The sequence below is a fragment of the Lycorma delicatula genome, chromosome 6 (assembly GCF_047948215.1).
Source record: "Lycorma delicatula isolate Av1 chromosome 6, ASM4794821v1, whole genome shotgun sequence".
In the NCBI taxonomy this organism is placed as follows: Eukaryota; Metazoa; Arthropoda; class Insecta; order Hemiptera; family Fulgoridae; genus Lycorma; species Lycorma delicatula.
In genome coordinates this window covers 113707642-113733894 of record NC_134460.1, presented here as the reverse complement: position 1 = coordinate 113733894, position 26253 = coordinate 113707642, and the positions used below count along the sequence as shown (strand labels likewise).

At 30.6% G+C, this 26253-nt stretch overlaps 1 protein-coding gene across 5 annotated transcripts in view; it reads right to left on the bottom strand.

The window, feature by feature from the left end:
- Positions 1-26253, bottom strand: part of LOC142326132 (QRFP-like peptide receptor) — an 807760-nt gene that overhangs the window by 675087 nt on the left and 106420 nt on the right. For all 5 annotated transcript variants that reach the window (XM_075368335.1, XM_075368334.1, XM_075368332.1 and 2 more), the window contains exon 2: positions 10799-11050. In XM_075368335.1, the coding sequence (XP_075224450.1) occupies positions 10799-11050 (252 nt within the window). The remainder of the gene's footprint in view (positions 1-10798; positions 11051-26253) is intronic.

Here is a 26253-nt window from a genome sequence, read left to right as displayed (position 1 = left end):
TCACGTTTTTGTTATTAAATAAAATAAACTTAAAAAATCTATAATACTTCTGAATTTTTATGGAATTTAATTTAAAAATTTCATTTTTTATCATGTAAAGAACATTTTATTAATCGCTGAATAAATTTATTCAAATTTTTATCTTCATTTTATTTTCATTTTTATCATTTCACAAAAAAACAGTCACACCTATTAATGAAGATCGTTAAAATAATTTGCTTTGACTGACCAAAATATTTTTAAATATTTAAAAAATTATTAAAATATTTAACTGGTTCATTACTTCTCACTTAAAGTAGAAAAATTTAATAACGTTTAGGTTAATCCGTATTTTCAAAAATTTTTAAATATTTTCTATATCAGAATAACAAAGAATAAAATTACTTGTTTTTCTGTACATTAGACTTAACTGTAAAATGAAATATTTCATATTGGGTATTTTCAAACAACTCCAGATTATTAAATTTTTTAAAAGTGATTCCTTACTTAAAAAAATTTAAAGAATACGTACTTTTCTTCGTAATTAAATTCTTAAGTAAGGAATCATTTTCAAAAATGTAATAATATGAAATAAAATATTAATTAAATGATAGAAAGTAATAAAAGATTTCATTAAAGATTTAACAAAAATATTCCATCTTTTAAAATTATTTTTTCGTTTTTTTTATCTGTTTAAATTCTTTTAATAATATTCCCATTTATATAAATTATTACTTAAGAAAGATGCAAACTTTAAAATGAGATAAATCTGCTACCTGTTTAACAAAAATATGTAAAACCATTTACCTTTGTTGAGATTATGTCAGCTTATTTCTTACTTATCATATCTTAAAATTAAATCCTTTTCCTTCCTTTACTTCTTTATATATTCGTGAAATTATGTGTATTCATATACGTAATCTCTATGCATCAAAAGAACATTTTTCTTCTGTACACATTTTACATGAAATTTCTTTTTGAGTTTATGTTAAAAAAAATAAGAAATTAATGACCTGTTGCAAAAACTTATTCTTTAAGAAGTTTAATATCTCTATTATTACATGTTTCAATATACAGTGTAGATCTAAAGAAACTCTTTAATTTATTTTTGATTGCAATCGACAAGACCAAAAGTGTCCAAAATATATATACAATTGTATATATATATACAATTGTATATTGTATATATATATACACCATTGTAGGACGCGCAACATTTTTTCCAGCAAACAAAAATACCCTGCGCGTCGTACATGGATTTTAATGTTTCACATTATTGATGATGATGTAATCATTAAATTTATATAACTTAATTAACCCATAAAAAATTGTAACACAAACTTCTTTATTTTGACTACGAGATAAAATCACATCCAATGAAATAAAATAACTTAGATAAAACAAACGAAAACATAGCTAAGAGTAATTACCGGTGTTATCTAAGAAGTGGCACCAGACTTATCGGAAGCTGTCCTTTGCATTTTTTCACCCACAGACTATTCTTATTTCATATGAAAATATCTTTCAGTCCTTCTATGATCAGTTTTTACTGCAACAGCGACAGTTCGGTACGTTAACGTTTCGTGTGTAGTAGAACTACAGAATGAGTGAAAAAGATTGCTGGATTCATTCACAAAGGTTACGTGTAATTGCTTACGCTACGTGACATGGAAATCGTGTTAAAGGCAGAAAGTTTTATAGAGTTCTGCATTCGTGATAGCTGATAGAAAGAAAACGAATTTCTCGTTTCCAATAGAAACAAAGAAATTACTTCGGTGGAAAAACGTGAAATATCAGGAAATAGAAGAAAAGCATGCAGTGCATATATAGAATGTACGTCAGGTTGGATATGCGATTTCTACGGAAATGGGTCAGATGAAAGCCCCCTGGTAGTCGCCGATGAATTAAATACCGGTAGGGATCAATTTAAAACTGGAGTTAACTGGGTACACCGATTTCTTTGCCGAATAAAAATTATTTTCTATTCAAAGAAGGATGACAATAACAAAGATGTGTCAAAAATATACTATAAAGTAACAGTTATTCCTTAGATTAGATTGAGAATGCATATCAAACCTGAGACTTTCGAAATACCATCAACAACAATTAAAAGCTGAAATTAGTCAGAAATACCAGATGATCTTAATAAAAAATGGTTCATGAAATGTCGTATTTCGAACGGAGTCAATGAAAATGAGGACGGTCATTTGTGGTTAAGTGATTACGAAGATAATGACGATTCTACGGATGCTGGAAACTTGAACATTGATGACGGTATTTAAGATAAATATCTATTACAATTTCTATGATTTTTATTAGCTATTTACAATGTAGACTGATTTACTGACATTATACAAATAACACGCATTTATGTATTACTTCATATATTATATTTATTACTTATTACACATATTTTACATAAATGTGTGTGGTAAATGGGTGTATACGAAAAATGGATTTCTAGTTAAGTATTTCAAGGATAATCAAGGTCTGGTACTGTATTTTGTAATTTTTCCCATTCTCTTCCATTGAGCCAGACAATACCTTATACAGGCCTCATTAGAATCCATTGTTCTCTCATATTTACGAACTTTTTGCGTTGTGTCTAGACTTCCATTTACGGAATATAATAATTATGCCATAATTTATTTTTCTTGTATTTTAAATATTCAGTAGACTATTAAAAATATATTTACCTATTTATTATATTTATAATAGAATGAGTTATTTATATAGAAAATTATTATTTTTTTTTTAAATTCTTTATATGATTTAGATATGTTAATAATTTTAGATAATATTTCGTGTCTTAGGATGACTTACACACTGGAACATGGACACGAAGAATGATACTGCGATTAGACCCGTGGCTGAGGAGAGGTCATGGTTATGTGAGTATATTGACAGCTTCTCTCCGGCCATGGAGTATTTGATGAATATTTACATTAATTTGGGAAGCGAGAGATGCCCAACTGTACATAATGTGGCCTGGTAGATTTTCCTTACCATACATTTTATGAGTGTGACAGATGGATCTGATGTAAGTAGAGAGCATGCCTTGGATGGATAACACCCGAAAAAACTGTAAGCTATATGATACAAGGGGTGGGAGAATGGAATGCTATAGACGGTTTGGCCACGGAAATTCTGAGGAAAGAAATAATGTTTCGTGACTGGAGCAGGGAACAGCAGATATTAAGAAAAAGGAAGAGAAAGATCGAGACTCGGCTACTAGGGGAAATCTGGGAACGGGATAGCCGGACTTCGTTTCCTTCCCTGGTGGCTTGAAGTAGCAAGAGGCAAGACCGAGTCCCGGTTACTGTGGTAGAGCCCGTAAACGGCATAGCCGGGCCCGGTTACCCCGCCAAAGTGGTTTGAGGTAGGCAAATGAGGTAATAAAGAGATACGCCCCCCACGGTTTGAGTATTGCTTGAATGCCGATCCTACTCAGGAGACCAGGGAAAAAAGATAATATTTCATATAATTTATTGAATATGGTTGAATACGAATAAAAATAATACGGATCAACAATTGAATACAAATTAAGCTGTACATGTTTATTAAATAAGAGATGAACATTTGATCTTTTTATCCTTATTATCGCACAAATATTTCTTTTAATTTTAATTTATTTTAGACACTGCTGAATATAATTATTTTTTTAAGTTTTTGGCGTGACACTATATTGATACAATAGTAGACTGACACAACAGCAGTAATGGTTTTTTCCTATTTTTCGAAGAAAGGTACGGTGTTACTTTCAGTCGCATAGTGGAAGTGAAAGTGAAAATGAACTTCGAGGTGTGAGAAGTACGAAAATACCATTCACTTAAAATGGGGTTTTCTCATTTGTATGTATATATTGTTTATGTATAAAATTCTTTAGCTCGAAAATCTCCAAAACTGTTAAATCAATTCATTAACCTGTAGTAGTAGTGATTTAATATTGTCTTATCTGCTAATCTGATATGAAAATTTGATGAAGACTGGTTGAGCAGTTCTTTAGTTACGTTCAATTTTAGGTCGAAGACATTTTTGAGCAAGATAAGTTAGAAGCGTGATTCGTTAGGACACTGCAGGTTGGAATATTTACGTTACATTATGTCCAGTATCTGCTGTTAACAATTAATATTAAAAAAAATATTAAAATCAAATTAACGAAAAGTCTGTCTTCTTCGCAGAACTGTGCACGATTTGTTTTCGTTTCTTTTGTAAATTAAAAACATTTTTACGTTAAAAAATAATAAAAATCGTCGAATGCTATAACTTGGCCATTAACATTCAAATAATTAAAATCCAAGAGCAAAGAGTTTTTGGAATGACTCAAAATTGATATGTCATCTATCTCAAGGTTGAACAAGTATAATACAGCATTTCAAATATTTTAGCACTTCTTTATCCTTGGCTATTTTTAATATTTATAGTTTTGCTGGACTTTAAAAACACTAAAGGATCTATACTATTTAAGTAATCAAACAGTTAGTCAATCGCCTTTATAAATTGGACAGTACCACTACAACCAGGAAATTGGGGATGATTTTTGGAACTTAAATATTAGAATATTCGGCTATGCTAAAACTTAGCATCTGTTCAGATACTTTTAGTTTTACGATTTCTATAAAATAAGTGCTGGTCGGATAACTTGTTACGTAGTTTTAGTCCTATTTCCTTTTGAAATTCATTAAGCGTTTCTATATAATTAAAATCAAAATGTTTGTTTCTGAATTCAATAACCCTCATATATGACAAACCAATTAATTTTAGCATGTGAGGGTCCAATATAATACACCATTAATATACCATTGATTTGAAGATACTGTTTGTCAGGAAAATATTTCTTAATTTTTTCAAACCTAGTTACAATAGCTCCATCAAAAGCTATATTCTGAATTTTGACTCCAATTTCATGTAATTTTAAAATTTAAATTCTGATTGGCCTTGGATGGTTACTGCTGTTATATTATTTATAGAGAAATAACTATTACACATTAAAAATTTTCTTTGGTGACACAATTTAGAAAACTAGTACATTAATATTACATAAAGATAAAATAAAAGTTCTATTAAAAGACCTGGAGAACAATTAAAACCTAAAATTCACTTAAAGTAAAAGGATTTGGTAAGCTATATACAGAATTCTTAAATATTTGTAACAAATTAGAGAATAAAAATGTAGGGTAAGGGCGCACCTGGAGACACCAAAGAAATATCTCACCCATAAAAACAGGTTTATGTATTAAATAAGAAAAAAAAAATGTTTTGTTTTTTCATGTAAACAAATTAAATTAATTCATCACTGCTTATACACATATTATTGTTTATTAACAAAATTGGCTGTGGCAAGTTCACTCTGCCTGGGGCTAGAACTGACAACGACTATTTATAGTACAGTAAAATGAAATACAAACAATCATAAAATAACCAATAATGAATTATTTACTTATAGATGAAATGATATTTTGTACCCCTTCTTCTGTCTACACCTAAAATTTTATGTTTCAAAAATTATTACAAGGACTTATCAGCAAATGCTATTTAGTCAATATGAACAAATTTTTACGGCGAGAAGTACAGCAATCACTCATCGGTAAAAATGTTGTTTGGACAATCTTTAGCTGTGTATTTTACAGCGTGTGGTGCCGTACGGCTGAGTTGTCGTAAGAGAGTGGGGGACACTCCACACTTACAGAACGAGAAACTACTTCAACAATATCTTAACTGTTTGCTGGCTGAGAGCTATGTATTTAATGCTTGTACAAAATGTTATGCAAATTTAACGACATATGTAATTACGTTAAAACAAAATTATTACGTCAAATCATTATTGTAATTATTATTATTATTAAAATTGTAGAATTAATTTAAATATTATTAATGAAAGTTCTGTATTCACATTGTTTTATAAACACAATCAAATATAATTAATATATATTTTCTGCATAACTAGCTTATTCTACGACAGCAACTCATTCATCCATTACTATGATTATTGTATCACCTATTACTTTATATTATTACTCTACGTAATATAAGGGCCTAAACAAGAAAGTGGGCGAGCTTTAACCAGAGTTCATAACTTAACAAATTAAAAATGTTTACTACTAGGATATAAATGTTTATTAATATTTTACATTTTAATGTATAGTATTAATTTAAAAACAATTTAAAAATGTACAACAGCATTTTATTCTTCAATAATGTTTTATAAGATAAAGGGAGAGAGAAAGAAGGGAAAGAGAGTGACAGAAGAGAATATTTGTGTGTATGCGCGCGTGTGTAAATTGAATTAGCCAGAATAAATTAATTCGTGTATAAGTTTTTTTTATGTATTTAATATTATTTTTACACTAATATTTTTTTTTTTGTTTTTATTAAAACATGAAATGGATAAACATTGAATGTAAATCGGGAAAAGAGTACACCGCGCGAAAAAGAAGTTACTGGTACGTTTATTGAGAACTCAGATAAAGAAGAGGAGGAAGAATATTTCTGAAGATAAAACAGTTGTTAAAAGCCTCATATTAATGCAAAGTTACGCAGAGTAGAATAAAAACAAGAAAATGAAACGAATAATCTTGAAACGAAAATGTAGATAATTAAGATTGTACTGTCATATTCACAACGTAATACTGCATTTATTTAATGAAGACAGTTAAAGCTAGAATAGATAAACCTGGAATTATAAATAAAATATAATGATAAGTAATAATGATATATAATATAACGATGTAATAACTATAATGATAAATAAAATATAACGACCCAAAATCTCGGTCGAGTTTGTTAATGGACAATATCGGACCATGGGGGTGGAAATGGGAGGGCTTTTTCGAAAAAACAAAATATCGCTATAGCTTTCCTATTAAGTAAAGTATCAAATTCGTTTAAGGTTCCTACTATTCCTTAGATAAGGGCATAAAACTTATCTAAGTAAAGTTTTTTAGTACAGAATTCTAGTTAAGATCTTTGATGCGTGACTAGTTAAGCTAATTTTTCTGTATTCTTCACATTTATCTGCTCTTTCTTTCTTTGGTATTATGACAATAACACTCTATGAAGGCCGACAGAATTTCCGCTTTGTCGTAAATATTACACACCAGTTCGTGTAATCTATCCATCGCTTCCTCACCTGCACTGCGCAGTAATTCTGTAGGTCTATCTCAGGTGGCTTTCTGCCATTCAAATATTTTAATGTTCTATTAAATTCAGATCTCAGTATTTTATCTTTCTTTTCATCTAAAAATAATAAGTAATAATAATAATATTGAACCGTTATATAATATCAAAGTTAACGTATGCTCAAAAAATATTCGCTGGTAGTTGAGAAATACTTTTCTATAACATGTTACCACTCGCAGAGGTAAGAAAAATACGGCTTCTACTATCATTTTAACAAATATACCAAAATTATAAATTTCTGATAAAATTTCTGTAAATGATTTTACCTTACAAAAAAAAGAGAATTTTCTATAAATTTTTAGTTAACGAAATAATTAAGTTAAAAATTTATTAAATTATTATTTTAACAAAAAATAGTGCAATATTCTTAATGCAATGCAAATTGTTGACAATCACTGGGTGAAGTACAATGTTTTTTGTGAGGGTATTTCTTACTACTTCTAGGAACAACTTAAGAAAATAATTTTTTACTTTTATATGGCGATACGGAAAAGCTAGATTGTGAAAAATTTTCCACAATCTAGCTTTTTGGTTGTTAGAATAAACATGTTTTATATTAACTTTTATAGCGTAATATATACATTTCTGATAATGAATTGTAGAGAGATTCTAAATATAAATCTGTGATTGATAAACTGATCAGTTTATTTAATGGGTCTCCTGCAACAAAAAATAAGTTATCATAATCAAGTTTAAGTAATTTAAATATCAACTAAACAGAATGATTTCTTTTTTATTATTTCTTATTCATTCGTGATAGATGATAATATAAAAGGAGAATAAGCTCCTACTTTGCCAATGCTACTTATTACGTATTTAAAAAAAAAAAGATTGATTGGTTTGTTAAACTTAAATGTAACTTTTATGAAAAATGCAGATTAATTAAATGATAATCGTTTCTGTAATGATAAACGGTGAAAGATCTGGGAATTGTATTTTACTGTTAGATATGATTTTGTAAGCGCATTTACCATTTAGTAAATAAATTAAGTCGATTTATAGAAATTCTTTTGAAAGTTTACTCGAAGTTTAACGTTAAGGCTAATGTATATTTATATAAGGTTTTTTCCTTACTTGGATTATGGTTTGATAATTTGTAAAAATATACAATATTATACACAATGTTTATGTAACAAACTTATTAGAGCTATATACTGTAAAAAGTACTAACGTCTGTTCTACTCTCATTTCCCTTCGTAAGAGCACAGTAACTTTTTGGTTGAAAGCTTTTTTCAGTAAGGAGGGATGCACTAATCACTTATGTTTTTATACAGCTTTTTCTGATAGTAAGGCAAATTCTTATTTCTTTATTCATTTCCAGTTTTTGTATTCCCTTCGTATATTGAGGAGCAACTTAAATTTCTTTGTGAAATTTTAAACAATTTTGTAACCAATAACCAATCATTTAAAAATCTTTTTTTTTTTACTTGATGAATTAATTATCCAACAGAAGCTTATAAGTAGGAATATTGAATTTGAATTTTTCAGCGTAAGAAAAATTCCATGCCTGACCGGGATTCGAACTCCGGACACTGGATGAAAAGCCGAAACGCTATCGCTCCAACACGGAGATCGGCGTTATCATTATTTCTTCCTATGAAACAAAATTCCAAGGTTATCCTTGGAAAGGTTTCCCTTTAACTTATAACGTAAACAATATGATGATGTTAAGTGTCTGCTGGTTTTAAACAGATAAGAATAGCTTAATGAATCGCTAAAATCATATCTTCCATTATTACTAACCTTCATTTCTATTATGTTAAATTTATTCTGATTTTAATATTCTATTAGTTTTTTTTTTATGTAACAATATTTTTACTACGTTCTAGTTTTATTCAGTAAAATTGATAATGTATCACTAATTTTTTTGTGACAAGAAAACAAGTTGGCTTCTAATCTATATGCTTTCAAATTACTGTAAATAAATAAATATATCATGATTTTGCGTAAATATATAATTAATTAATTAAAATGACTCCGTAAATTGCATGATAACACCGATTACCGAGTTTAAAAAGATTAGTTAAAAAATAAACAAACAATGAATGAATTAAATTATACCTTTTTGAAATGAACGTAAGCAAATTAATGATAAAAAGGTATAATTAATTAAAGAATTCGTTTGGTTAAGAGGAATATAGGAATTTGAAAGCAGAAAGAAATAATTCAATATTATTTATTTATTTAACTACCTATTAACGTCAGTTACACTTTGGTTCAGTCCTGTATTAACCTGTCAATTATTGTGAAATTGAATTGAATATTTTTAGAATGTAAACTAACAACACAGTAAAGGACATAATAACAATCTAACGATAGTCTGTAGAATGGTTTTATATCTATCAAAAATAGTTTAATTTAATTTTTTCAACTTAAAAAATGTTATTATCATTACAAACTTCTAACAATTCAATTGGTTATTGTAAATTGTAAAATTTAAAATTACTTGTCGATAATTAGCTAACAAATAGCTAATTATAACTATTTTAGTAACGTCAGGATAAATTAGACTACAGACGAATAGGAATAAGAAACTAAATAACCATCTATGTAGATGTACTACAAACAAAGAAACAATTTTTGAAGTAACTGAAGACTAATCGTGTGAAAAAACAAACATAAAGAGAGATATAATTCTTTATAAAATGTCAGGATTATTTATTGTACGATCATAATTTTGAATGACAAGTTTTGAACTAAAATAAAAAAAATCCTATAAGCGGATATTTAATTTAAAATTATAGTATTACTACTTCAGCCATGTTAGATAATAATAAGAATCTGTTCCAGCAGAACAATGCCTGGTTTTAAATCCCCCACCCGCTGTTCTAACAAAAAAGTTACAAAAAGTATATTTTTCAGATTTCATACTAACTTCCCAAACAATTTTTCTCACGAATTGTCTTTCTTTTGTAGTTGCGAAACTTTTCATTTATTATAAAATAAAGTTATCTAAGTGGAAAAAATAATAAATTTAACGTGTGTTTTTATGATAAAAGTTAGTCAAAATATTAAATAGATCGTAAGCTAGTTTAAAAAATAAAATTATAAACGACATTTGAAAGTGATGGAGAACGTTCTTATTTTGTTTATGTTTTTATTTTATTTGATGGTCTTGATATTATCATATTTTCTGAAGGAACCTTAATTAATAATTTTTTTTGTAGTTAAGAATTTAGCAGTGCAGAATCAAATTTTTCCCTTTTTAAGTAAAAAAAAAAAAAAAATGTATATATATATATATGTTTGCCTAATTATTTTCCCAGTAGAACTGTTTAAAAAAATATTTTTTTTAAACAGTTACTACGTAATTATTAGCTAAAAGTTGCATGAACTAGTGGTGACCTATCAATTATTTACGAAAGGATTCAAATACTAGTAAAGTGGCTGATTCGACAAATCATCCACCAATATTACACAGAAAAATACAATCTAATTCTCTACGTTTCCAGTTTCCTTATTAATCCTGGGACTAGATGTATGCTTAAATTTTATAACCTTTTAAGTATCGGGTAATAAATTCTTCAGATTCTTTGTTTATTTAAATAAATATACAACAATATAAATACAACCTATTTCTTACAGAAAACATACATTCTTTTCGATTTATATTAATATGAAATAAATTTTTATTACTTACCTTAACCGGAATGCATATAATTATGAGTAGAAGATCAGCAGATGCAAGACTTGACAAAAATACATTTGTAGTCGATTTCATCCTGCGATATCTACATATTGTAAACACTATTAGCGAATTACCTGTTATACCCAGTACAAATGTTAAACCGTAAACAATTAGTGCAGGCACTAATTCTTCCCAGTATACATTTTCTGATTCAGATAAATCATAATCATAGTATTGTATGTAATCTTCCTCGAGGTACGACATCTGTAAAGAAAGAAAAATAAATGTGATAATTTTTCATTTACCCTTACGTATTATATGTTTTGTAACTATATTAGAATAGTAATACAAGAAAATGAAAACAGTTGTAAAAAGTTTTACTAATCCTTTACACTGACGCTAAGAAAAAAGTGGAACAAACTAGGATCATACCTTTAAAAGGAATGTAAATAATGGAAAAGTAAGTAAATAAGAGTGTGATTGAAAATGACATCACCTAACATATTTCCAATTTAAAAACCTAACTTAGTTTGTTACGTACTATTGTTGTTATTATATACCTAACTAAACATAGGATAGGTCTTAATTTTTATTTGCGAAACTTCATTACATTAAAAATTATGATTGAGTAAATTTGATTCTCAATGACTCATCACCGGTGCATGAAGCTGCGTTTGATTAAATTTCCTATAAAACGTTTCTTGTAGACGAAAAATTTAAATGTCAGTATTTAAATTTTATCATTAAGAAAATATTAATTTAGTAGCTTAGTTAAAACAAAATAAATAACAGAATTAATATTAGCTTTTAGACTACAACATACAGAAGCAAATATAATGGATTCCTCATTCATTCTATGCTTAAGTTGACAGTGTACATTACTGCATTAAAAGGCAAACATACCCAAATGAATTGAGTAACGAAATCAAGTTCCTTTTTTTTCAGAAACTCATGCTTTTTTTGAGTGTGAAATTAGGTATATATATATATATATATATATATATGTGTGTGTGTGTGTGTGTGTTTAATGATATTATGTTCGAACTTGAACGAGTACTGAAATCACAAGATATTAAACCAGTAAAAAAAGTTACAAAATAACAACCTAATGAAAATCTATTGGCTGAAAAATATCAGTTCCTACGAGTTCCTCGTATTATAAAGAATACATATATATATGTTTATTAATAGAAAAAAGATGCTATCCAGATATTAATGAGAATTATTTCATTAGAATAAATATTTGTTGAAAAAGCTGACACACAGTTGTTTCTTATGCACGGCTTACAAACACATACACAAATAACTTAATTAAAAATATTTATAATTTGATTTAAATATCATATTTTCTCGTTTATTTAATTCAATGATTTTAACTAAAGCGCGCGCGCTTACCATATGTCATTCGCGCGGATGTGGCGGTACTATAGGCGACGGTCGTTAATATCTAAACTAATGAAATTACACAACTTACATAAAAAAAATGTTCCTTGTTCGGTCGGTAGACTGGTGTAGCCGCGTGGCTTAACCACCAGGTACCGAACCAACTGGGCGATCGAGTTCTTGAAACCCAGCCAGACCAAGTTATTTTTTTACACTTAAAATATTATTCATTTATTTAATTCTACCGCTCACCTGTAACGTCACAACATAGAGTTGTGACGACTACAACATCATTTTTTGGTGTGGGGGTGCGATTTTCCGAAAGATTTTTTTGCAAATATTGTTATCTTTTAATTGTTAACAAATGTGCCTAAAAAAGTACGACCTTAATTAAGTGACATTTAATTTAAAACTAACCTCTGACCTTTTCAGTTCAAAATTTAATGGCATCAATTTTGCCATGCATAGAAGTATTTTCCCATGCATCAATTTTGGTCAAAATCGGTCGAGTAGTTCTGAAGATATAAGGTGATTTAAGAAACACCGAACTCACACACGTATATACGAACATTTACATCCGGAAAATTTCCATCTGTGTCATGGGTTCCTTAGGTGTCAAAACGTCAACATCCTGTGAAAACCGCATTTGTCGAAATTGGGCTGATTACAATACTTCCTTTTCTGAAGCTATAGTCCTGTTATTGCACTAGTTGGAAAGTAAGAAATGTTCAAACTAATGTTATCCCCTTTAAAGTAAGTACCTTTAGAACGAACACAAAACTTCAAATGCCTTTGCCATTCTTCGAAGCAGTACTTGTAATTGTTTCGTGTTTTATGTGTAAACCCTCCATCACCAATTTTTGGATTTTTTTTGCCAACATAGATGATAAACTTACAATGTGAGAAACAAAAAATATCTCAAGATGTCAAATCGGAACTGTTGGGTTGATGTGGAAGTCCTGAAATTAATTTTCTGACCAGAAACTCTCTCGCAGCGAGGGATGATTAAACTTCATTCATTGTCATGGTGTCAGGGACAAATTTTTACTACAAATTTTCAAAAACTTTTACAGAGAAAGTCTAGTTTACCGTTTTTCCCTGTGGTACAAATTCTTTATGGAAAATTGCCCAAGAATCAACAAATATGATGATCATTGATTTTATCTTCAATTTTTTCATGCAAGCTTTCTTTTGGTTAGATGTTGGGATTGTGTGCTATCGACGCATTGTCTTTTTGTCTTCTGGTGGCGAATTCCTCCGTTTCATTTTCTGTGATCAATCGACCTATGAAATGGCCCTTTTGTAAAATATTATATTACAGTCAAAAATTAACATAATTATTAAATAATTGTAATAATTAATAATTAGTTATAAATAATTCACTATTTGAATAATGTAGTATAATATTAATAATGACACTGTAAATAGCTATTACATTATAATAATAAAAAAAAAACATGGTAATAAACAGATTAGGTTCTATTTGATATTAAAAAGCTGACAAAAAAGTCGTAATTGTTTCTTGGCATTGACTGTTTATTCTTATGTAGTGAAAAAATAATGGATACATGTCAATAATAAACCAAAAATGTTTTAAAAAGTTCCTTTTTTAAACTTTTACCGGCTCCTCCCCCCCCCCCCCGAATATTGTCCCCAAAGTATTTTTCTGTGTCACTTGCACACTTGCACCATTACTATTGTGCCTAGGAAGAAATAAGAAAAATCATCGGCTAAAAATGTATGCAACAAATAAAAAAATTACTTTTTTCGATTTTTGGGGAAAAATATACATGCTCACATGTACTTAGCTTAATATAAAGTGGGGTTATCTTTGAAAAATTTTGAGTCCAAAAAACTACCTACCCCACCCCTTTTACAGATAGATATTGATCTCAAATATTTACCAACAAATTGTCCCATACACTCGAGTCTCTTTGCTAATTTCATCATACATGTTCCTACGAACATTACCCTCCTTTTTTTTGGTTTTTGGAGTCCTTGGTTCATGAAACGTCGATAAATGCAGAAAACCCATACCCCATTTTTTAACTGATTATCGTGCTTTTTCTTCTTGTAGCATACCTCTAGAGCTATGATGCCAAGAAAGTAAATATGATCATGTACGTTGATAATATATTAAGAATAAAATTTCATGAATGTAGCGTAAGCTAAATTGAAAAAACGTCATGCAGGAAGTGTCAGAAGCCTGCCTGCTTAGTCGCAGAAATTAAATTTTCCTAGGATGTGTATGTAAAATACAACCATAATTTAGTTTTTGGCGACCTGATAATTATGAAAAATCATTTCTGCAACTACATAGTCATCCTCAAGAATAAAAAATATTCCATGACCGTGGAGAATTCCAAGGGAAATTGAGGAATAATCTATTTTTCTGTTGTTTTCTTTACTGAACTGAGTTCACTAATGCGTATCGAGACCGTACTCTTAATCTATTTTTATCTCCTGTAGGGTGCACCTGTTGAGACCAACACGAGTAGCGTACCAAGCCTAACACTGGTCATTAACCGGTTATTAACTGCGGTTAAATACTTATATTTTGTTTGTTTCCATACACATTAGAAAATGCAGTGTTTCCACCAACAATGTGGGTCACGGCTAGTTTAGAAGACCAATGAACTGACTATGAATTGCTTCATTCACAATGGAAGGTTTTACAAACCTCACCCCATTTTTAAATAATTTTTTAAATATTCTTTTAAACTTTCAATGAGATACTCATGTCAAACTGAAAAATGTAAACGTACCTATTAGAATTAAGGATCCTATAATCAGACTTCGAAATGGCTTCAAAATAAATTGATATTATAAAATGGGCAGACTGCAGTATGTGAAATATTTGGGGTATATCAATAAAAAATAATTTTAAGATAAGTCATCTTAAAGGCCGATCTTCGTGGGGGAGTGTAAGTGTCTCAGCCTTTTATCCAGAGGTCCTGAATTTGAATCCCAATCAGGTACGGCATTTTTCATACGCTAAAAAAAAATCCATTTCCATTTCCCTTGCACAAGGTTTAAGTTTATGTGGCGAAATCATCAATTAAAAAAAAAGCATAAACTGACCTGATTGCAAAGAGTAGTTGATCTTACATAAGATTCTTTCTCTTATATCAACATACGATAAATTTGCTACGTATTAATCTTCTTTTATAAAGGTTTTTGGGCAGTTAGTTTGTCACATTTTGACATTTCATTCAACTGTTCTCGAGTTCAATTCTAGTCAGTGGTCTAGATATTTTCATGATATCATTGTCACAAAAAATAGATTCTTTGTTATATGGAGTAATAAATTACTGATAGATTGCAAATGTTAAATTAAAATGAATAATAATAATAATTAGAATAATAAATAAAAATGTGTTTTATTGCAGTTAATAAACAGTACTATATATTATGAAAAGTAAACTTTTTACATATAACAGATAAGAAAAAATGTATATTTTCTAGTAAGCCCGTGTTTGTTTCTGACTGTAAAAATTAATATAATACTTTTACAAAAATTGTTCGATTACTTTTTCTGAATAACGTATTATTTTATTAAATAATAATTAAACTATCTCTCGTAAGAAAATAACCCTGAAGTAGTTTGTTATTTACTTTTATCGTAGATAGAATTCTCCAGCGGTTTTCTTTCTGTTTTATACGATCATTTTTCTATCTAAATAATTACAAAAATGGAGGTACGTTAGCTTTTAAATAAATTATTTTGAAATAAGTTAGTGTAATTAAAATAAATACAGTAATAACATTATTTCCATGTTACCAGACTACTTTCTAAACTTAAACCGTTATTGCAAGTTTAAAAACTGGAATTAGATGAAAACTCATCATTAAAATGACTTGTTCATCAGCAATGACCCTGAATGACCTATTTTATATAACCAGCTTTCCAAATTATGTTTAATTTTATGAAAGTTGTGAAATAACAATATGTTTCAAGTATAATCTTGATCAAATTAATAATAATTTATTCCATCAGAAAAACAATAAAAATAAAATTAAAATTAAAAAAAAATTATTCACATCACTTTTAATAATAAATTATTGTGTTATAAGTTTCATTTAACGATATAAGTTTCAGCAAAATAAATAACTGTAAAAAATTAAGCTTGCGGTACTTTTCAACAGAATGATAGTACATGTAATTTTCATTAATTTATTTTTCTAAGGTTATTGCTATCAGCTATTTTAACTTGTTCATTTATTTACTTTTACTAATAATATGATTGGAAACACGAATCAATGTTAAATATCATTGACATAATAACAGTAATAAATTATTTATGGATATTATAATCCAAACTGTTTTGAAGGTCTAAGTGTTCTTGAATTTATTAATGATAATCATCATCTATTCCAGTTCAGATGAATATTTTTTGGGCATATTTTCCTTAAATATAATTATACTTCATTACTTTTAATTTTCTTCTTATTTTTTAATATTGTAATATTAATTTTTTAATTGTGTTTTATTAATATAAAATTAAAAAAAACAAAAAGAAAATAAATTAATACAATATATTAATGCTGATGTGACAGTGAATTTAGGAATTTTAAGAAGTATTTTATGACGAAACAAATTATAAAACGTACAGTTATCCGTACTTTTGTGGACAACCTTACAACATCCATCATTATACTAAGAAAATTAAATTTTTCAACTATAAACTTGCCAAAATGCAAGGTTTTTTCAAAGTAAAAGAACCCTAGTGAAACTAACAGCATTTCTTTTTACTTTCCTGGCATCAAAACTGTAGAGCTATGTTGCAATAAGAATTGTATAGTAATTAGAAAAATAGGGGTATGGATTTTTTTTGCGTTTTTCAATGTTTCATGATCCAGGGACCCCAAAAAAACATAATAGTGGGGTAATGTGTTTACGTATTTAGGTGTGTTGGAATGTTTGAATATTAATAATTTTTAACTGGATAAACCGATTTTGATGAAATTTTCTACAGAAGCTAGTGTTTATCGAAGCAGTTTGTTGGTAAACGTTTGGAATTGATATCTTGGGAAGTAATTCTCTTTGGCGTAAATTTTCTCAATATTTTACAAACATAACTCCATTTTACATTAAGCTTTTATATGCAGTATGTACGTCCTTATCTTTCCATTTAAGAAAAAAATTGCCCCCAAATTCTCTTCCTTTACCAAAAATCGAAAATAAATAATTTTTTCGCTAGCAGATGTTTCGCTATTGCTAGATTTGACTATATATAAATTAAAAGAACACAATTGAAAGTTTGAAAACATTAACAAAATGAACATTACGGAACTTCAGAAAATTTAACCTTTCCGTTTTACCTTTTCTCCCTTTTCCCCTTTCCCCATTCTTATTTCTTGTTTCCCTTTTCCCATATTCATTTGTATAATATCCCCTTGCCTTTCTCCCATTTACAATTACAATTTTCGCTGATTTTCCCTTTCCCTTTCCGTTTCCTTCCCCCATTTCTCTTTCTCTTATTTCCCTTCCTCCCTTCCTCTTCGCACCTTTCCTTTTTTCCGTTTTCTCCTTTCCTCTTCCATTTCCTTCTCCCGTTTTTTCTTCCCCCCGTTCTCCACTTTTTTCTTCTTTCCATTTCCCTCTTCTTCACTTATACCGTTTTAGATTTTTCCCTTTCTCCCCGCGCATAAATCGGTCCTGTAATTTTTTAGTCTATAGCGGACACACATCGGAAACATTAAAATGGAATTGTGAAATATTTAGTACAGCGTGTTTTGCTTTTACGTTCAAAAGATAGCTTTTTATTAAAAAAAAAGCATGTTTTTACCTATCACAGGTGTGATTTGTCATACCTGTGACAGGTAAAAACATACCTCCTAGTTGGTAGTATATAGGTACATACTAAATAGTAGGTACTATTTATAGGTATATAAATAGTAGGTATATAAAAACACGCTCGTATTCGATTGCAACGTCGTATCAAAATTTCAAAGCAATCGTTGAAGAAATTTCGGATATTTATGATTTTGAACAAACGAATATTTACATTTTTATTTATATAGATTGATTGCATATCTTTCAACCGATTTTTTTTTCTTAAGTCTTTCTAACATAATAATAATGCAAGTGACTCTAAAAGAATACTTTGAGGGCAATATTGTTGGTTAGGAAAAGCATATCAAAATGTAAAAATAAAGATTTTTTTTTAATTTTTAAAACTTTTTTCATTATTTTTACAACATAAAATAATAAATAACCTACGCCAGGAGTGTGTAATACATTTTTTATGTCAGCTTTATTCACATAAATTCGCTAATATGTGAATATCAAGAAAAGTATAATTTTCAATATGACACGAACTTTAAATAACACGCACATTATGCATTTATATTTAATTCTCAGGTAATTAGTTCTTTAAAAAATTTTATTAATCCTTAGATATTTTCGACCTTAAAAATAGAAGAAAATAATTCATATTGTTTTCTTTCTCTACAAAACATATATTGTGACAGGAACTTCTAATTAAACAGTAATAATAATAATAATAATAATAATAATAATAAATTTTAGAATTTTTTAATTTATTATTATTATTATTATTATTATTATTATTATTATTATTATTATTATTATTATTATTATTATTATTATTATAGCCTGAAGAATCTGCCTTGGTTGGGTACGCTGACGACGTTGCGCTACTTGTCGCAGATCGCGACGTGGAGCGCGCCCAACTGAGGCTCAGTCGGGCCATGCACAGAGTCGGTGCCTGGCTGGACGATCATGGATTGTCTCTAGCTCTCAGCAAAACGGAGATCGTAGTTCTCACGAAGAAACGTATCGACACCCTTCTTTCCCTGCGGGTCGGGGTAGAGGTTGTCGAGACCAAGCCGGCCGCAAAGTACCTCGGTATGATGATTGACCGGAAACTCAGCTTTGCTGAGCAGCTTCGTACAGCCGCCGACAAAGCTGCGAGAGCCGTAACTGCTCTCAGCCGGCTGATGGCGAATGTCGGCGGACCGAAGGCCAGCAGACGGCGATTGCTGATGTCCACGGTACATTCCATCCTGCTATACGGGTCGGAAGTGTGGGCCCAGGCATTAAGAGTTGCGAGAAACCGGAAGCGGCTCGCGCAGGTGCAACGCACCGCAGCCTTGCGAGTCGCTTCCGCGTATCGGACGGTCTCCGAGCCTGCAGTACTTGTGGTCGCCGGCGTCATACCCATTGCTACTTTAGCAAGGGAGCGCCAGGCGATCTACGGGAGGCGGCGGGCAGGCGGAGACCGGGTGACCATTGCCAACGAGGAACGCACTCGCACATTCCTCGCATGGCAAGAGACCTGGGACCACGAGACCAGAGGACGATGGACCGCAAGGCTTATTCCTCTGGTCAGACCGTGGACGGAGCGACGGCATGGAGAAGTGGAGTACTACATGACCCAATTTTTAACGGGTCACGGGTACTTCCGCGCTTACCTCCATGTCATAGGGAAAGCGCCGTCCCCCGACTGCCTGTATTGTCCCGGTGTACGGGACGACGCCGAGCACACCTTTTTCAAATGTGCTCGGTGGGCGGCAGATCGAGGGACATTAGAGGCGGATCACGGAGCACTGAGTCCCCACAACGTGGTTGCGATGATGCTCCGTGACCTGGGCAGCTGGGAAAGCGTAGCCCGATTCGTCGGCAACATACTCAGGGCCAAAAAGGCTGACCTGGACAGTCCTGAAAATTAGGTAGCACCAAACAGGCTAGTATAGGAGGACTCGACCGGAAGTAATGTGATAAACGGTTCCGGGTCGAGCCCTGGTAGAAAGGGGGGTGGTTTTAGTCGGTAGTCCGCTGATGGTGATTGGATAATACCACCAGCGGGAGCCCGACACTCCGTGCGTAAATGCATTTCCACCTCCCTACTCAAAAAAAAAAAAAAAAAAAAAAAAAAAAATTATTATTATTATTATTATTATTATTATTATTATTATTATTATTATTATTATTATTATTATTATTATTATTATTATTATTATTATTATTATTATTATTATTATCATTATTAAATTGTCCCACCATTTCTAATCTTACAGAAAATTCTGAACAAAATAGCTGCTCTGCTTGTTTTCAGTATAGAGAATTTAAAAAATCTGTTACTTTAAAAAAAGAGCTGAGTGTTCAAAAAGTGACATAATTTTATGGAAAAATTTACCTTCTTTTGATGCATGTTTAATTGAGAAAAATTGAGGAAATATGGGCTACACAAAGTAGCAGAGAATATTCATTTTCTCCCAATACATTATAAGATGTGCCAGTTATCTCCAGACCCAAAATCCCTTCACAGAAAAATATGACTGTACGACAAGTCCCAAGAGACAGAGAATGTGACAAATGTAGCTAAAAGTGGTCAACTGAAAGTGCTAACACCAGAAAAGTTGATCAACGTGCAATCTGCATATTCTGTGAGCCCCAAGAAGTCTGTATGTTGCCTATCTAGCCAGTCTGATATCTCTGTTAGTAATGTCCACACAGCATTGCGCAAGTGTTTAAAGATGCATCTGTACAGAATTGTTCACGAATTATTACCTGCAGACACTGGAAAACGTGCAGCTTTCTGTCTACGACTCATTTCATCTTTAGCACCAGATGGGAAAGAACTCGATGTTTGGTTTCAGCCTGAGGAGGCATGGTTCCAACTTGACGGATACGAGAACAGAATTCACGCATTTGGTGTATGGAAAATCCACAACAACTGCACTAATCTCCTCTGCACGGACAACAAGCGGGTGTTCGGTGTGCACTGTCACGTAGGTAAATCCTCATGACATTCTTTCATGGCACAGTGAACATTGAGCGCTACATACAGATGGTGTAACAATTTGTAAATACTATACCTGCAGACCGGTAAGAGTACACGTGGTTTCAGCAAGAAAACGCTACGACTAATACAGCCAGCAACACTATGAATTCCGTGGATAAGTGTTTTCATGGACAAATCATTTTGAAAGGTTAGTGGCCCCTCTCAGTCTCCTGATGTATCACCTTCTGACTTTTTCTTGTGGGGATACCTTAAGGACACTACTTACAAAACTCATCCTCACAGTATTGCCGAATTGCAGAGCGAAATTGAACGATATGTCGCTGCAATTCCTCAAAAAACCGTACAACATTTGTTGTAATGTTGTTCTTTTTGAACACCCTATTATTATGATTGTTTCCTATACAAACAATAATTTCCCAATACAACGTTATGTAAACTGTAAAAGAGTGGTATGTGGTATTCTGGTATGTATGTTGTTGGTGTGTTACTATGGCAACAGAAATAAGTTATGAATGTTTTGTTGTCAAAGGTGTATTTTAGTCACCATAATTACTACTATTTTGACTTTCGTAATTTTGTTTCTTTTATAGGTTTCTATAAAGCCTGAATACGTTATCTGTTATTTATTCGTAATATTCACACAACCATAAGAGAAACAAGCACTGCGGGGATTCAGGTGGAGCCTACTGGCTAGAGGGCGATGTCGAGTAAAACGAGCTCTGCGGCCCTGGGGTCGGCCCCGTGAATCAGGCCGCGGGGAACCCTAGGGTCACCCCGGAGCTTTCCTTTTTCTTTTTTTAAATTTTGTCTTTCGGTCTGAGGGTCTTTTTAGAAATTAATTTACACATTTCATCCTAATTATTTACCGTATTATTATTTTTGTTTAAAATATTGTGTATGATATGGTAAAGTAGATTTCACACTAATAGGTTTTTAATATAAGCCTTACTTTTTTCAAAAATTATCTTAATAAAAATACTACAAATATTATTGTGATTGTTGGTATAAACGATTTTTTTTTTGTTGTAATATTTGTATTATGTAATTCCCCATAAAAAAGTTACGTAGACTGTAAATAGATTGGCATGGAATCTGATACATACGCCATTGTGTATAATCGTAGATCCTTTAATTCTATCAAACATTCACCTTAAAAGAGAGAACAAGAGTATTGTCAATTTAACAATGTGACGTATTGTAAAAGCCAATATTTTTATAAAAGATAGGCGTACAGTTTATTAAACATAAACAAAAGTATTAACTATCAGGCATACACCCACATATCATTTTTTTTCTGGCTCGACTACGGTATGTTATATCTATATACGTGTGTACGTCACAATATACGCGCGCGCGCACGCGCGCGTGTTATTGCAGGCTTGACAAACCTCGAACAAAAGATTATTCAGTTCATTATGATTAGGTTTATTAGATGGAAAAATGTCATTCATGTATTTTTTATTAAATTTTCTATAGAACTCTCTAGTCTACAAAATCATTCATTAACAATGTATACTAATGACTAAATTTACGCATTTTCTGATTTCTTTTGCCGGAATTATATAATCTGTAAAAAATGTAAATTCTAGATCTTATTAAATTATTTAAGATTTTTTTTTGTATAATACGAAATATTATTACTATTTTACGTGAAACTTTTTTAATAAAATCTTTTTAAAGGGCAAGAAACTGTAACGTTGGACATTTTCCAGCCGAAGCCAGCTATGATACTAAAAGTTGTATTAGCAATAATATAGCCCTTAATAGTGTTATTTTCATAGATTTTAATTATTTTAACGTTTAATATTTTAAGTAAATTTGGTCTTAAAAAGTTTAATTTTGACATATCTCATTCGAAATTTTCTCACAAGTATTTCTCTAACCAATATTTCGCTTTCCCTTGAGTTATTTAACATTTTGAAGAAATTTAATTTACTTTTTTTGTAACTGTTTGTGTAATTATTTTCAGATAATTTGTGCTAAGTGATTAAGGAAATTGGTCTTAAACGTAGTAAGGTTAAATGAACGTTAGTTATTGCCGAAACTAAAAAAAAAAGGGTATTAACAAATGAAGAGTTAGTAGAAATTAGATCTTTTAATGCTGAATTTTAATTCTTCATTGTTGACACCAATTTCATCTTATAATCGTAGATGAAAAATGTTTATATATTGCCTAGTTTTTTAGCCATCTACACTTCATACGTGACTAACTTCATTCTGCATTTTCAGGCGTTCAGCCCTATCTATAATAAATTTTAGAATTTTTAATTTGTTGTTATTATGATTATTATTATTTAATTATTTTTAAATTATTTCGCCGACTCATAGAAAATTCTATTTGTTGTTTAATTTGCTGATTTCAATATCGATAATTTAAAAAAAAACAAATCTGCTACTTTAAAATAAGAGATGGATTTCTAAATAATAACATTATTATACTAAAAAATTAGAAGAAATTTTTAATATATATATATATATATAAGAATCGTTTACTTCAAAAGTGTTTATAAAGTTTTAATTTTTTAATTTACTATTATATAAATACTCGAATTTTGTTTCTCTTTTTTTTATGTCTGTTTTTATAAGTGTACCGTGAAAGACAATACAACAATGAAACACAATTAAAACACTACTCATTTCGGAAATTTAAATAATCAGTTAACTAAAACAAGCATTCCTTCCCCGGCTAGTCGTTCCCTATTCTTCTCTTCAATGAACAGAATATATTTTAATAAGTCAGTATGCCAAAGAAAACAATATTTAATGATACTCGATCTTAAAAGAGACACCTTTCTTCTGCTTAACAAATAGCCAGTTTCTGAAGTGAAAAAAAAGTATATATAACGAAGAATGCAATAAACATCAAACTTTCAGGATAAGTTCTACTGGTTTAAATAAAGAAGTTGTTGTAAACATAGGTTCGAAAAGCCTTCGTTAGTGAATATTGATTGGCGAAAGATTTCGCTTTGATTTTTACGCGTTTGATAAAATTAAGCTAGACTACAGTTCTTAACCCTACGGTTTGGTCTAGTGGTGAACGCAGTTACTTTTATTAGGATTTGAATACTAGATCGTGGATACCAGTGTTCTTTGGTGGTTGGGTTTCAATTAACCACATATCTCATGAATGGTCGAACTGAGATTGTATAAGTCTACGCTTCATTTAAACTCATACATATCATTCTCATTCAACCTCTGAAGTAATATCTGAACGGTAACTCCCGGAGGCTAAACAGGAAAAAAAGACTGTAATTCTTGGAATCCAAAATAAGTGGTAAATTTAGTGATTTTATGTAAAATTTGACCTGAAAAATTTTAAAAAAGAAGAAAAAAAATAGGTCTCAGAATTGTATTTTTAGTCGTTTTTGAGAACTCTGGGGTAAAAAATACATAATTGGGTAGAAAAACACATAATTTTATGTTTGGTGTAAAACTGCTGTATTAAATGGGTAATAAACACATGAATGTCTTAAATAAAACTTGTAGAGAAATTGATTCTGAGTAAAATGATACGAATAAAGTTCATAGAATCTAAATAAAAACGTAAGAATTTCGAAGTTTATTAAAAACAAAACATATCAAAATGTGGAAAATTTTAACTAGGTATTAAACGAAATAAAATATCAATATCCGTTGCAGAGTGTTAGCGTCTAGGCTTTTCATCCGGAGGTCTCGGGTTTGAATCCCGGTCAGGTACGGAATTTTCCATACCCTACAAGATTCCATCTTTACATTCCTACGGAGAAGCCTCAGACTTATGTATCGAATTAATTCATCTGGTAAATAAAGAAAAACCACACACAATTAATCCAACTTGCAAACAATTTAATAAACTACTGAAATATGTCCTCCGCTGCAGTGGATACAGCACTCACTCCAATGAACAATGTTTTTGGTGGTTTTCTCTATTTCAATAGGATTATTTTGTATTAGTTGTACCGCAGTGAGAATTCTAAAACTAACTCTTCTCTTGTTCTAAACTTCTGTTTATATACCAATTATTTTAAGTGGCCCGTACACTAATTAATATACTTCATATACTAATGATTTCAAGTGTACAATAAGGTTGTGTTGCAAGAAAAGAAACTTTCTAAAGTTTTTTGGTGATAAAAATGTATATAATATCATATTTTCATGATGAAATTTTATCTATATTTATAAAATTTTTAACTCCTTGTAACTGACCAATTAATCGTTTCACTAGCTGAAAATATATTTTTTAGTTTCAAAACAATACCGTATATAAGACGTACTTAAAAAAAAGATATATATAATGTAGTAAAAAATTGTATAATTTAGTAAAAAAGAACCTTTAAATATCTTTGCAATTGTAAAATGAAATTAAAAAAAGGAATAATAATACAATTCAATAATCGCATAAATATATACATCAAGTTGTCTAAAACATACTGAGCCTTTGGAGGCCAAAATTGAGAATACATTTATTTTTTGTGAAAAATAACATTATGAGACCAGACATGCACCATTTTTTTTTGATGACCTGCCATTTTTCCGCATCACCATAATCCCATCGCTATAGAACTTTTGTAGTTTCTGGTCAAAAGACTGTCACACGTGGTTTTTACAGGCCTCTTTTGAAACTAACTTAATACCATTCAGGAAGTTCTGTTAAGAACGAAACAAATGAGAGTCTGTTGGTGCCAGGTTGGGGCTACTCGGTGAATGCATTAAAACTTTCCAATAAAGTTCTCTCAATTTCTGACGGTTTGTAATAGATGTATGCTGTCTAATGTTGTCAGCCTAGTTTACGACACTTTTCTGTTGATCGGTTCAGGCTGCTTCTTTTAAGTTGCTAGGTGAAATTTTCTAGTATATCGTTCTACCTGGTGGCAGCAGCTAGTGATGCACGATGTCCTTCCAATCCCACCAAACGTATAACCTTTCTGGGCTTTTGCCATAGACTTTAATGCTTCTCCTCGCTTTTACCACGATCTTTTTCGTGCATTGTTATCGTAGGTTATTCATTTTTTATCACTCGTGATCAACCCCTTCAGAAATGGCTCGATTTCGTTACGTTTCATTAGAGGTTCGAAAGATAGAAATTCGATCGAGTCATTTTTTCTGAGTCAGATCATGTGTTACCCAAACATCGAGATTCTTTTTATAGCCAGCTTTCGTCAAATGGTTTAGCACCGTTTGCTGATGGATGGTTAGATCACTGGCGATGACATGACTGCTTACATGCCAGTCTTCCTCGATTTTTGCCAGAATACGCTAACGCTATGTAATAATTGTTAAAATCTAAACTTTTAGAAGTTGCTGACCAGATTAATTTTAAAAAATAACTGACCC